General features: G+C 50.9%; 1 protein-coding gene across 1 annotated transcript in view; it reads right to left on the minus strand.

Annotated features, from left to right (window-relative positions):
* Nucleotides 1-14,297, minus strand: part of LOC107111148 (myosin-10-like) — a 69,355-nt gene that overhangs the window by 15,818 nt on the left and 39,240 nt on the right. The window contains 11 exon segments of the mRNA XM_015412073.1: nt 1,189-1,395; nt 1,904-2,048; nt 2,199-2,411; nt 5,465-5,636; nt 5,919-6,042; nt 6,404-6,541; nt 7,725-7,931; nt 9,483-9,614; nt 11,565-11,673; nt 13,442-13,602; nt 13,732-13,801. Coding sequence (XP_015267559.1) covers nt 1,189-1,395; nt 1,904-2,048; nt 2,199-2,411; nt 5,465-5,636; nt 5,919-6,042; nt 6,404-6,541; nt 7,725-7,931; nt 9,483-9,614; nt 11,565-11,673; nt 13,442-13,602; nt 13,732-13,801 — 1,678 coding nt within the window.

Here is a 14,297-nt window from a genome sequence, read left to right on the forward strand (position 1 = left end):
GCAGAGAGACAAGAAAAGAGATTAGGTCCAAAACACATCATGGGAAACTCAAACTACCAAGCTGTCAAATGGAAAGCTAGGAGATAAGACTCTGGGGTTTTGTATTTTATGCTCCAAGCAACTAATTAAAAAAAAACATGGTATTTCAAGAAAGTAAATCTTTTTCTTCTGTGTAAATAAGTTTGTTTTTTTTAAATCTCATCCTTGTGAATCTAATGCTTAGGCAGCAATTGGTTCCTCAGAACCAACACTGACATGCTTGTGGGGTTTTTTGGGGTTTTTTGGTATTTTTCATTGTGCGTGTGTGTGTGTGTGTGTGCATGCGCACCGGGAAGTCATGTTGACCTCTGGGGGGTGGCTGAATGAAGCCTGCCCCCACCTCCCAACTGCAGGTATTCCAAGGAGGTCTCCCATCCAAGTACTTCCCAGAGTCAACCCTGCTTAGCTTCCGAGATCTGACGAGATCGGGGTTGCCTGGGCTATCCAGAGCAGGGCCTGACATGCTTGTGCTTAAAGGGCCGGATCCAGTTTCCCAAGATCCAACTTGCGTTTCCCCTGCAGCCTCTCTCTCCCAAGCTGTTTTCCCACACTGAACCCCCCGCCCCCGGTGCTGTTATTTCCCCATTTTTGCTGCTGCATGTGGAGTATTCTGTGCCCATGCAGCAGCAAAAAGGGGAATAATTCCCTCCTCCCAGTGCTGTTTTAACTCTTTAAAAATAAGCACATCTAGTTTGACCTCAGAGTGCACCACCAGACAGGTAACTGGGCATAGCTCAGGATAGCTTTTAGGAATGAGCAGTAACCTCTGCAGCCTCACTCCTTATAGTCCATCTGAGCCCCCTTCTTGACAGTCGACTGCCAGTCCACATTTCTCTACCGCCTCTCTAGCCTTTACTGCCTGTCACCCAGCTCAGCATTTGCCTCAACTGAATTCAAATCCATGATCTCTGCAGCAGAATCATCTACCTAATGAATGTCTGCATAATTTACTCTAAACATAGAATTCAGTGGGTTGCCTTGGTACAAATTCAGCCAGGGACATAAATATATATAGCTACATGCACAGCCTTAAATAAGGCTTGGCAAAGAACATGGTTGTGGGCATGGTGAATGGGAAGATCTGGAAAAAAAAGAGGACAGGAGAAAGAGATTTAAAAGATGGCTCTGCTCTCTCTCGGTCTCACACACCTGCAGCTTCACCAGCCTGTCTGTGAGTTCGGTCTTGGCCCTCTCACTCTCGGCCGACCGCAGCTGGAGCTCCTGGACTTGCCCCTCCAGTTTCTTGCGCCGTTGCTCTGACTCCAGTTTGGTCCCTTGCAGAAGTTTCAACTCCTTCTGCATCTCGACATTCTCCCCTTCCAGGGCTTGCTTGGCCTTCTCCAGAGTAGCTTTGAGCTGAGAAACAAGGGGGACGAGGCAGTAATAAGAACCCATAAAAGACCCAACTCTCAAGTTACGTCCCCCTTGCTCGAAGCGACCCCCCCCCCCGGATCACAGGACTTTCAAATGTAGAGCATTCCCCGCCTTAAACCATTACCAGCCTTAACTCCTTTCCCTCCTCCAGCCCCTCCACACCGCAGTCTGGTTTTCACACCCACTGGGACCCCTTGGCTGCCAGATCCTTTCCTTTCCTCTAGCCTACCAGATCTCACCTTCCCAACCTCCAGGTGGGGCCTGGAGATCTCCTGGAATCACAACTGATCTCCAGAGGACAAAGATCAGTTCCCCTGGAGAAAATGGCTGCTTTGGAGGGCAGACTCTATGGCATCACACCCAGATGAAGCCTTCCCTGGTCCAAACTCTGCCTCCCCCTGGGGTCTACCTCCAAAGCTCCAGGAGCTGGCAACCCTAACCCTTCTTTGTCCCAGCAACCAAACTTGCTCCTGCCCCTCCCTCTGCATACCCGACGTGACTGCTCCAGCTGCTCTGACACCTCCTCAAGAGCAGTGGTGTGACGCTGGCGCATTTCCATCACTTGCGCTTCGTGGGTCTTGACTTCCTCCTCTATGGTCTTCTTCAGCTCGGTCACTTCCTGCTCCCGCTTTGACCTGCAATGGAAAGAAGAAAATATGGAGCTGGCAAACCACAGAGGTCCCTCCAGAGTGGCCACTCGTGGGGGAGGGGAGGCCTGCGGCCTATAAAACAAGATGCAGTCACTACTGGGCCAAGGCAGCCCACTGTGCACGTCAGGCTTTTACCGTAGCTCTTGCTGCGCGGCGGTCGAGTCCAGGGTGTCCTCGAGTTCGGTCTTCAGCGCTTCCAGCTCCTCACCCAGGTCACGCCGCTGCTTCTCAGCCTTGGCACGGGCTGCCTTCTCAGACTCCAGATCCTCCTGTAGTTCTGCTAACTGGGCCTGCAGCTCACGCAGTGACTTCAGCACGGCATTCTTCTGTGCTGATTCTTCTTCCACTCTGTCAGGCATGCAAGGAAAGAGCCAGGGTGTGAGTCGAGGGGGAAAGGAGGCGCTGGAGGCACGATGTCCATAAGGGTAAGGACAACAACAAAAGACCTTTGGTGGATGGGACACCGACAGAAAGGGGACGGACCCTCTGCACTGAAGGGGGATGATTCTGACCCATAACTTAAACTGTCATGTCTGCTTCCTGCAGGGCTCTTTTTGTAGCTCTTTTTGCATATTAGGCCACACACCCCTAATGTAGCCAATCCTCCAAGAGCTTACAGAGCTCTTCTTACAGGAGCTACTGTAAGCTCTTTGAGGATTGGCTACATTAGGGGTGTGTTGCTTAATATGCAAATGAGTACCTGCTACAAAAAGAGCCCTGTCAGCAGCCCTGGAAATTGTAGGTTTGTGGTCATGCTGAGGGCCTAACCATACAATACGTTTTTTTCATACTCTGGGAAAATGGATGAGAGAGACAGAAAGAGGGAAATTGGTTTGAAATGCTGTAGTGTTGGAGGAGAGTTTATTGGATATCATGAACAGCCACAGAGAATAGTTTCAGGGCAGCTGGAATATAGGTTCTAGGTCAAATCAAGCCTGAATGCTCCCTAGAAGCTAAAGTAACTGAACAAAGGCTATTGTGCTTTGCAGACTCACTGGAAAAGGCAATAATGCCGGGGAACGCTGAAGGCGGTTGGAAGAGAGGAGGACCCAACCTGAGATGGGTTGTCTCAATAAAGGAAGGCACAGCCTTCAGTTTGCAAGACCTGAGGCAAGGCTGTTAATGATAGGACGTTTTGGAGGTCACTGTAATTTGGAAGTGACTTGATGGCACATCACACACACACACACACACACACACACACACACTTGGGTTGAGTTGGCAGAACACATTCTGGTCCTTTATGTCTCCCAGCTGTGGTGCTGGAGAAGGCTCCTGCACATTCCTTGGACAGCAACGGTGACAAACGAGCAAGTTACTGGAGTGCATAAAACCAGACATGTAATTGGAAGGAAAAATCATAAAACTGCGGCTGACTTATTTCGGCCATGTCATGCGGAAGAGCTCACTAGAAAAAGCTATTGTGCTCGATTGGGTTAGCGGCAAAAGGAAACCGGGCCGCCAAAGGACACGGTGGCTAGAGACCATAAAAGTCAACACCAGCCTGAGCATGGAACGACACAAAGAAACAATGCAAGACTGGAAAACGTGGAGAGAGCTGGCCCATAGAATCGCTAAGAGTCGGGCATGGCTGAATGGCTAACAACAACAAACAATATGTCTCCCAGGTATGCACGGCACAAGGACAGCTCTGGAATGGGAAGTTCTTCGAGGCTTGAGGATGATGACATTTGGGGAGGGGAGGGCGCTCAATGGAGGCGTGACATGCCATGATAGTCCACTCTCTGAAGCTGCTGTTTCCTCCAGGGGACCTGATCTCTGTACTCTGTAGATCAGTCATAATTCAGGGAAAACTCCAGGCCCCACTTTGATGTTGGTAACTCTAGACCAGTGATGGCAAACCTTTTAGAGACCGAGTGCCCAAACTGCAACCCAAAACCCACTTATTTATCGCAAAGTGCCAACACGGCAATTTAACCTGAATCCTGAGGTTTTACTTTAGAAAAAACAACTCATGCATTAACTTAAGATGATCCAAACAAAGTAAGGAAAGCAATCCCAAATGCTTTCATTTACTTAAAATTATTTGGCAGAGAATTCGACACTTCAATGATGGTCTGGGCCTGGCTGGGGCGATGGCACGCGTGCCCACAGAGAGGGCTCTGAGGGCCACCTCTGGCACCCATGCCATAGGTTCGCCACCACTGCTCTAGACTGAAGCCTCCCCCCACCCAGCCATTTTCCTGATCTGAAATGGCCTCTGACAGGGGCATCTATTTGTCCCATTGGGACAACCTACACGGACCCCGTCAGTATACATGGAGCCCCCACCAAGGCAAACAGTGCCCTCCCCCGGCCATTTCAAGTCAGGATGGGGAGAGGCTTAAGCACCTCCTCCCTGCATGCTGAAGTCCCAATCCAAACCAAAAGCCTGCGCACACCTGGGAGGCACAGACTCCCAGAACACCTCTGCCGACTCAGCCCAGGAGGAATGGATTGTGTGGTCATGTCCTCAGTTAGAGGACCTCGGCCTAACTTCCTCAGTCTAACGTCATCTCAAAATTACATTTACCAGATTTTCCTGGGAGGCAGCCAAGACACAGATCTAATTTCGGGTTGGAGAGCAGACATTCCCCAAGTTCCCAGAATGGCTCTTCTCGAGAGTTCAGCCAATAGCTGCATGGCTTGTACTCCCCTGACCCCCCAACCACAACATTCCGTTTCTTTAGTCATTCAACGTCCTCAAAAGAATTCCTATGAATGGAAAGATGGTTGCTTATGCAGGAAACTATGGCGACCTTCTCTTAGCAAGCCATTCAGAGAGGTTAGTACCAGAAAGGATAATTAGGTTTCGAGTTCCCGAGTCAGAATCTTGAAAGGAAAAAGACAGGATTGGGAGGTTCTCGTGCTGGCCCCAACATTTCCTTCACCACCACCACTGTGGGCTTTGTACAGGACAGGAAGAAGAAAGCTCACAGCATCGGTCGGCACGTGTCATCTTTATTTTACGCATTTAGTTAGCTGCTTCAACTTTTAAAGCTTTCAAAGCAACTTACCAAAAAGGGGGAAAGGGTGCCTCAATGATAATGTGTTTTAATAGCCTCAGGTGGAAAAGATGACTGTTAGACCATCAAGGAACCTCTACCCTCTTGGCTGCTCTGAAAGATGGGAGAACCCCGGAGAGCCACCAATGAAATCGTCTCTGTTTATTGAGCCTGCAGATCCTGCAGCAAGGAGATCTCTGTGATGAACCCAACTACACAAGACGCTTGATGCTACCGTCCCCTCCAACGGATCCAAAATGCCCTATGCTCGCACGCACAAAGAAATATACAGACTGCAAAGACACCGCTTTTAGGGACACCAGAACTTCCCCGGTTCCTTCCCTTCCATGACCACCGGCAAAGCTCCGTGCAAGCGGGAGGGTCCGACTCGCCTACCTGGCCAGGGCTGCCTGCAGCTCGGCCTCCTTCCTTGCCAGCGCTTGGCGGAGCTCTTCCAGCTGCTGCTGAAGCTCCACGACTTGTTCCTGCAGATCACCTGCCTCCCCGTCCAGCTTGCGCTTCAGCTTCTCCAGCTCCTGGCGCCCCTTCTCTTCCTTCTTTAGCCGATCTGGAGGTGTGGGGGGAAATAACAGGAGAGTTGGGCTACAAAACCCAGCACTGCTTCAGAGAGGGACTCTTCAGGAATCCTCAGCGTCCCACGTGGCTGAGAAACAAAGGTGGGGCGGGGGGGAGAAGGGCATCACCTGCTTCCCACAAGAGCAACATGCACCGTTCCTTGCTATGAGCCAGCCTGTGGTTTTTCCACAAAGGAACGCCTGCTGTCAGAACAGCTCTTAGCAAAATCCAGGCAAGCTCTCCTTGGTACACCTTGCCCTGTTCCCTGGCGCACCTTCCATGTCGGCTATGACTGCTTCGTATTTGTTGCGCAGTTTAGACAGGCTCTTCACCTTCTCCTCCTCTTCTGCCATGTGACAGGTGAACTCTGAAAGACGTTCCTCCATCAGCTTCCTCTCCTGGGAGAGGAGAAGCAAGGCGAGATTAAGGAACGGACATCCTACTGTTCTCCTGGGCCGATGTGCCCCCCCCCCCAGCCTAGCCGGGACCTTTGCAAAGCCCCTAAACACTCCCTTCAGCTCCTCGTCTTCCTAAAAGAGTGTGGTTCTTTTTGGTGGCTGGAACTCCTCGCCTGTCCAGCCAGCCACCACGCTAGACCAGAACTCCAAAACTGCATGCCGGAAAGGCAAGATGAAACCCAACCTGGACGACCGTAGATCTTCCCCTCGCAGAAGATGACTCACACAAACACAACGTGGACACACAGACACACCAACGTGCCTTCCAGGGGGAAGGGAAGCAGCTGGGTGTTACACTCACTTTGAGCAGCTTCGAGTTTTGGTCTTCCAGCACCAGCAAGTCCTCCTCCATTTTTTTCAGCTTAGCTTCCGTGCTGACTTTCTCCAGCTGCAGCTTCTGCCGGGCAGCTTCTTCTTCCTCCAGCTGCTCCTCGAGGTCCTACACAGGTTCATGGGGGTGGGGGTGGAGAGACAGCAAGAGCACTGAGTGACAGTCAGGCCTCAATGGGTGTGGGGTGCCCAGCCCCAAGACCTGTCTCAAGGAGAGCATTCTGATGAGCCTGATTCTGAGGGCCAAAGCGACACGTTATGATTTCCAGAGTGACTTGCGTGGCTGCAGAATACTGCCCATGCATCTCCGGAATGGGGCAAATAATCCTCCCCGGTGTGTTTTGGCTCCAGAAAATGGCACCGAGAGAAGACAAGAGCTCCTTCTCCCCCCGTGCTTTGGCCCCACGAGGACTCAGGCCCCTTGGGACTTTTAAAATGTGGCTGTGCAGCTGCAGGGAATGCAAGTCGGGTTGAGGGAACCTGGTCCCAACGCGTTAGAAATCACCACGTCTCACTTGGCCCTTGGACCACTGCAATGTGCTTCATTGATGTGCTATGTTTAAGACTCTGGAAAGGGAGCTTAGAAGTCTCCTGAATAAATTGTTTAGGTCCTGCCTGTCTGCCAACAGGCATAGAGAGGAACTCGCAACACACACACACAAACTCAACAACAACCAAAAGCAAGCCATTAAACTCATGCTAATTATAAAAAGAGTAGCTGAGAATAAGGACACACGACACAAAAGTGTGGACCCACTAAAAGCTCATGGGGGCAAGCAAATTCCACTGCCTTCTTGGCAAGTAAGATGGACGAGGCGAGATGGGCCTTTTCGAATAACACAGCGGTGCCACCACAGGAAAAGACCTACCCTGCATAACCACCAGCCAAGATTATGTGTGAACTGCACTTGTTTTGCAGTTCCCCGCCCAAGCACAGCCCACCTCGTTCAACTATACCAAACTGAGCAATGTTAAGCTATTATACCATATACACATACACACACACACATATATATATATTCTGAAAAGGGATTGTCCTTAATACCTGTAAAATTGCCCTCACATTATGTTTTGGGTAATTATATTTGCTATGTGCCTTTTCCTATTCCGTCTTTCTTTCTGTATCCCTTATAATTAAAAAAATCCAAAAAAAACCCCTAAGCAATGTCCTCCTATTCTGCCCCCTACAACTAACACTGCCCCCTTTCTGAGGGAGGGACACAGCTGCTTCCGCCCAGCAGCCTCTGCAGTGCATGCAGTCCCCCTGCTCATCAGTCACTCTCCCTTCCCACCTGCACGTGCTGCTGCATCTTCTTCTTGTCCGTCTGCAGCTGCTGGCAGCGCTCCTCTTCCTCTTCCACCCGCGACTCCAGCTCGTGCAGAATGTCCTCCAGCTCTTGCTTCCGAGCTGCCAGCCGCGCCCGCATCTCCTCGGCTTCGGCAAAGAGCTCCGTCTCGGCCTGCAGCTGCTCAGCCAGGATGGACTTCTCCTCCGAAAGCTACCGTGAAATTGGGATCAGGGAGGAGAGACAGGCACGGGGTTCAGAGAGTCTCTCCTTCGGGCCTTTAGCCCATAACACAGGGGTGGGCACCTTTGGGAGGCCCCAAGAGCCACACCCAGCTCTCCTCTTGCTGTCGAGGGCTCTGAGTTGGTCGCCGGGCTTCTGCCCCCGTTTCTTGCACCCCAGTGCAAGGCACGGGGACAGGAAGACCCGTGTCAAACTCAGAACCATCGCAGGCAGGTGGGAACCCAGATGTGGCTCAGTCTGGAGATCCTGATGGCCCTAAAACAACTTTTCAGGATCATCCCCTCGCTAGCCAATGCAACGATTCCACAGGGTGATACTCCCATCAGATGAATGAATAAATAAATAAAGGTGGGCAAATTATGGCCCACTGACCACTTCTGACTCTCCAAGCTATTTAAGAGCCAGATGTGGCCCGTGGGCTGCAATCTGCCCACTTTTATTTATGTTGCTCTGTTTCAAGTCCGCCTTTCTCAGTAAGACTCAACTCAATACCGTCAATATGACGAGACAGCCAACAAGCAATGAATGAGGACTAGGAGTACAGAAATCCAAATAAGCACAGCAGATACGATATGGAGTGCAGATACAATGCAGACAAATGGTATCACATCAGTAGAAAACAATGCAGTGACAACAAGGTAGCAGATACAGCAAACAGATGATATGTCCTATACACAGTGGTATAGTCCACATGAGAAGACAAGAGTCACTGGGAAAGACAATAATGCCAGGCAAATTTGAAGGCAGCTAGAAAAGAGGAAGACCCAACAAGAGGTGGATCGACTCAATGACAGTAACAAGGATCAGGTAGTAAGTGATGTAACAAGGTAGTAAGTGATGTGAAAGACCTCTTCCTGAAACCTGTAGAGCCACTGCCAGCCACAGTAGATAGTACTGACCTGGACAGACTAAGGACCTGACTCGGTAGAAGGCAGCTTCATATGTTTGTGTCAGGAGGTACGGCCGGGGGCAGAGAAAACATAGTATGGACTAGAAACTTTACACCGAATGCAAGAGAAACACGGAGTATGCGGATGTAAAGGGGGAGACTGAGAATGTGTTCCTAGCAAACAAAGAGAAGTGTAACAGGAACAGCCTATTAGGAAAGGATTTGAGTACTGAGATGGATCAAGAATGAAGGCAAGGAGGATAGTACAGTAAATGTAGGTAAGATGGCAAGGAGGGGCTCAGCTGGAGTTAGAAGGGGAGGCTGACAGAGCATCTGCTTTGCAAGCAGAAAATCCCAGGTTCAATCCCAGCCTCTTCAGTTGAAAGGGTCAGATCAGAGGTGATGTAGAAGACCCTGACCTGAGACCATAGAGAGCTGCTGCCTGTCACAGTAGACAAGCCTGACCTGGAAAGGCCACGGATCTGACTCAGTATAAAGCAACTTTGTGTGGGCTGCATGGGTTCAAGTATGTTCAAGAAGGAAGTAGGATTTGTTTGGTTTTTTTTGGGGGGAAGGGTTAGCAACAGGTGGTACTGGACTGCCGGGATTCTCTAGGCCCACTCCCTGCTCACCTGCTGGTACTTGTTTTCCAGTTCCTTAAGGTCCGTCTGTGTTTTTGTGTGTTTCTCTTGCACCTTCTGCAGCTCCAGTGCCTTGGCTTGCATCACCTCATCCTGGCGTGTCACCTGCAAGAGGGGCTTCACCTGCCAAACACACAAAGAGGAGAGGGCTGCTGAGAGAGCCAAGCTAAGGAAGGGGGGTGTTGGGTGGGGAACCCCCTCTGCAAATACTCTGTCTGGCAAGGCTTCCGAAGGCTTCTCGCCTTAAATGTGACCCTGTCGTGTGGACAGCAGGGGTCAGGAAAGCAGGAAGGCATGAAAGAAAGTGGGGAAGTTGTGTACAGCAGTGCCTTTATGCATCAAAGCCTTTACTGAATACTGCACACAGGCCCTGATCCTTTGCTTCACAATAGCGAGGGCATGAAGCAGGGTTCGTTGTTGTTGTTGTTTTAAAAGCAAAGTTCTTCATTCACCAAGTGATTAAAAGGTGAAATTCACTGCCAGAGGATGTACGAATGGCCATAAGCAGAGATGGCGAGATAAATTCACAGGGGTTAGGCCCATTAGCAGTTAACGGCTATGGTGACTAAAGGAAGCCTTCAAACTTTCAGACAGTATACCAGCGCTCAGAGGCAACATCAGGGGAAGGCCTTAGCCCAGAGGTGTCAAACTCATTTGTTACAAGGGCCAGATCTGACATAAATGTCCCTTTGTCAGGCCAGGCCATGTGCGCCATAAAATGTAACCCCAGGTACTAGAGGTATAAACTTTATAAAGGACACAGGCAAACCCAATTAACAATACTGGTTTTTTACTCAAAATACACACATGCTCAAAACATTAACAGTCTTACGGTATTTCCTTACAGTATCTCCCTGATGCCCACCCTCCCACTTCCACCACCCATTACTCATTGGCACTATGACAGTATACAGCCTCTGTCATCTGGCAATAAACCAGTTGATTGCGGGCTGGATAAGAGCCCTGTGTGTGACACCCCTGCCTCAGCCTCTGTGCCCTGCAGCTGGCCCTCCAGCAGAACTGGTTGGCCACCATGTGAGACCACTGGTCTGATCCAGCAGAGCTCTTCTTACGTTCTTAGAGTTGTTGTGTTTGGGACCCGGATCAGAACAGGTTAAGATTTTTTACCCTTTTAGGTAAATCCACCAACTATGGTGGGAGAGGCCATAATCATGCCTTTTACTCTGCTATCAAAAACAAAGAACATAAGAACATAAGAGATGCCAATGTTGGATAAGGCCAAAGGCCCATCCAGTCCAACACTCTGTATCACACAGTGGCCAGAAATACCAGTGCCATCGGGAGGTCCACCAGTGGGGCCAGGACATTAGAAGCCCTCCTACTGTTGACCCCCCCCCCAAGCACCAAGATGACAGAGCATCACTTGCCCCAGAGCCCCTATCTATACCTTGTGCCTAATAGCCACTGATGGACCTCTGCTCCATATGCTTATCTAATTCCCTTTTGAAGCCGTCCATGCTTGTAGCCGCCACCACTTCCTGTGGCAGTGAATTCCAAGTGTTAATCACTCTTTGGGTGAAGAAGTACTTCCTTTTATCCGTTCTAACCCGACCACTCAGCAATTTCATGGAGTGCCCACGAGTTCTTGTATTGTGAGAAAGGGAGAAAAGTACCTCTTTCTCTACCTGCTCTTTCCCATGCATAATCTTATAAACCTCAATCATGTCACCCCTCAGTCGTCGTTTCTCCAAGCTAAAGAGCCCTAAGCGCCTTAACCTTTCCTCATAGGGAAAGTGTTCCAACCCTTTTATCATTTTATCCCCATCCTGCACCAGACCGGGCAATTCAACACTTGTCTCATGCAAAAAGAGTCACGTGGGTTGCCAAAACCACAACAATGCTATGTCTAAACTGACCTACTTGATTAGAGGTAAAACTCAACCAATTTAGCTCCTTTTGATTTTGAGTACCAGGTGTCCGCAATCCCACTCTGGGGTTTCTTCTTCCAGGAACTGAGCTGCCAATACCCACTCTCATAATTGCTCCCTCCAAAACCCATTAGCCTCTCGTTTCCTGAAAAACAGCACCCCACGGCCGAACCATTCCCCTCACCTTGGTGAAGAGACGCCACCACTGCCAGTGGCGCAGCTTGAGGTAGGCTGCACAGTTGCGCTGCATGACCTTGAGGGCGCTCATCTGCTGCTGCTTCTTCATGAAAGCCCTGCCAGGGAGACACATGAGAGCGATCTGGGTAAGCTGAGGTCCCTGCCCGCAGCTCTGAGGGGAGGGGACGACACCCGGCCTGGGGGCAGCCTGTGCACAAATTCCTTGCCATTCTTTACGGCAAGCAGGAAAAGAATTCTACAACACATGCATAAAGGCAACAGTGCTTGATTAACATACTCTCTTTAGGCGACACATTCCAAAGAAATGGGAAGTGTACAGGAAGGCGGATCGGGAGCCTGCTCTGACCCACTAGCGCCCAGTTATTGGCCGCTGACGAAGTCCAAATTTTGTCCCTCTAAACGACAGAGGCCGTTTGTCAGCAAGCTGCCAAATTTCTTTTATTTTGGTTTCCCCATGTATGCGCTTGAGTGCTTTCGCTTTCATATGTAGACCTGTTGAAGCGCTTAATTGCTTAGCTGCTGGAGCATGTATATCTCTCAAGGCCACAGGTGGTTGCTGCTGGATAGTTGCTTTGGTGATCTCACAAAGGGCCGTGGGAAGGAGATATGTTATGCCACCTAGAAGCATTTGCTCCCAGGCCCGATGGTGCGTGGGAAGTCCTGCAATTGGGCCTCAGCTGTTTGCTCGTTGCTTCCCCCCCCCATTCCTAACAGTGATCCTGTACATGCACCTATAGCTTCAAATAAAGAAAAACCTTTCTGCAAGAGTGTACTTCATTGATGCTGTGGGGAAGCCTGACACCGTTGCTCCTCCGTAACAGGCACCCTTTATGCAGCTGATGGCCCCCAGGTTCAACCTCTGGTTAGAGAGGAGACCTTGACGGAGCTGTAGCCAATCAGGGCTGACAGCACCGTGCCAGCCGGGGGAACCAGCAGCCCGGCACAGCAGAGGGGTAGTAGGGGTGATGAAGCCTTTTTAAAAAATGGCAGATGAAACCATAAACCTGTATCCAGGCTGCACCTGTTTCACACAGGAGGCCAAAGCCCACCTGGCCCAACTCAAATGGGCCTCTGTACAGAAGAACCCTTCCATGCAGGAAAACACAGGTCAGAGGGCTCCGGCCCTGGACAGCCTCTGCCACATCAGTTTACTACAAGCAAAGAATTTTACATGGTGAAGGAACATTCAGCTAAATATGGCCTGGCCAGTGGGCCTGACGTGTGGCCCTTCCCTGGCAGAGGCTCACCCCCTCCTCTGCTGACTGTGAGCACGCGGCCCAGCTCCTGGCCAGCGGTGCTCTCTAACCCACCCATGGAGGACCACGTGACAGCGCCTCCTGCTCCACATCTGCTGAAGCTCCCACCCTTTCCAGGGAGGCCGGAGCCTTCTTGCTTCCCTGACCGACTCGTCTGACCGACAAGAGCTGGCATCCCTTGGAAATCTGCCCCGGTCGTTGTTCCTCTGTACAGAAGAACCCTTCCATGCAGAAAAACACAGGTCAGAGGGCTCCAGCCCTGGACAGCCTCTGCCACATCAATTTTCTACAAGCAAAGAATTTTACAAGGTGAAGGAACATTCCGCTAAATGTGGCCTGGCCCGTGGGCCTGACGCGTGGCCCTTCCCTGGCAGAGGCTCACCACCTCCTCTGCTGACTGTGAGTACACGGCCCAGCTCCTGGCCAGCGGTGCTCTCTAATCCACCCACGGAGGAGCCCCACGTGACAGCGCCTCCTGCTCCACATCTGCTGAAGCTCCCACCCTTTCCAGGGAGCCTGGAACCTTCTGGCTTCCCTGACCGACTCGTCTGACCTACAAGAGCTGGCATCCCTTGGAAATCCGCCCTGGTCGTTGCTCAGTGCTCACCTGCGAGCCAGGTATCCCCGGGCCGCAGCCTGGAAGGACACGATGATGTCTGTAATCTTCAGGTCCCGCTCTTCTTCCAGGTGAGCCAAAACGCCAGCCCGGAAGAAGATCTTACTCTGGCCGATGCGGTAGAGGTTGGGGTCCAGCTCTAAAGCCTTGATCTGTCAGGGGGAGGGAAAAAAAGGAGAAGGCGGCAGGCGTTAAACACCAAAACTCTCAGACCCTCGGGGACCAGACCTGCTTCTAGTATTCCCTCCTGTCCTCTGTTTTGCTCAGTGAGCCCAACCTACCATGCGTTCGCAGGCCTGTTTCCCATCCATGAAGCCCTTGGGGATGGCATTTGGAGTGAGGATCTCATACCTTGTCGGGGAAATTGACACATCAGAGGGTTAGAAATGGCATTTATGGCATTCCTCCCCACGCTTTAAATCCTTGTCATGCCTCACATTTAAATCCTACCTTTCCTCCAAGGAGCTCTGGGGAGTTATTCTGTGTCCCCCCCCATCCACTAAAATGGGTCTGTCAGTCTTTCAGGTTAGTCTAAGTACATCCAGTGAGATTCACGGCTTCTTGGGGGGATTCAGACTCAGGCCTCTTGGGTCCAAGTCAAGGCTTAAACCACTACACCACACTGGCCCTCAGCAAGGAGTGGAGTGGAGTGGAAGGGCCCATGTATCAGATCCTAGACAGTTCCCATCCATGAAGCCCTTGGGGATGGCGTTTGGAGTGAGGATCTCATACCTTGTCAGGGAAATTGACACATTGGAGGGTTAGAAATGGCATTTATGGCTCCCCCCCTCCCGTTTAAATCCTTGTCATGCCTCACATTTAAATCCTACCTTTCCTCCAAGGAGCT

Source organism: Gekko japonicus, unplaced genomic scaffold (assembly GCF_001447785.1).
Source record: "Gekko japonicus isolate JY-2015 unplaced genomic scaffold, Gekko_japonicus_V1.1 scaffold1400, whole genome shotgun sequence".
NCBI lineage: Eukaryota > Metazoa > Chordata > Lepidosauria > Squamata > Gekkonidae > Gekko > Gekko japonicus.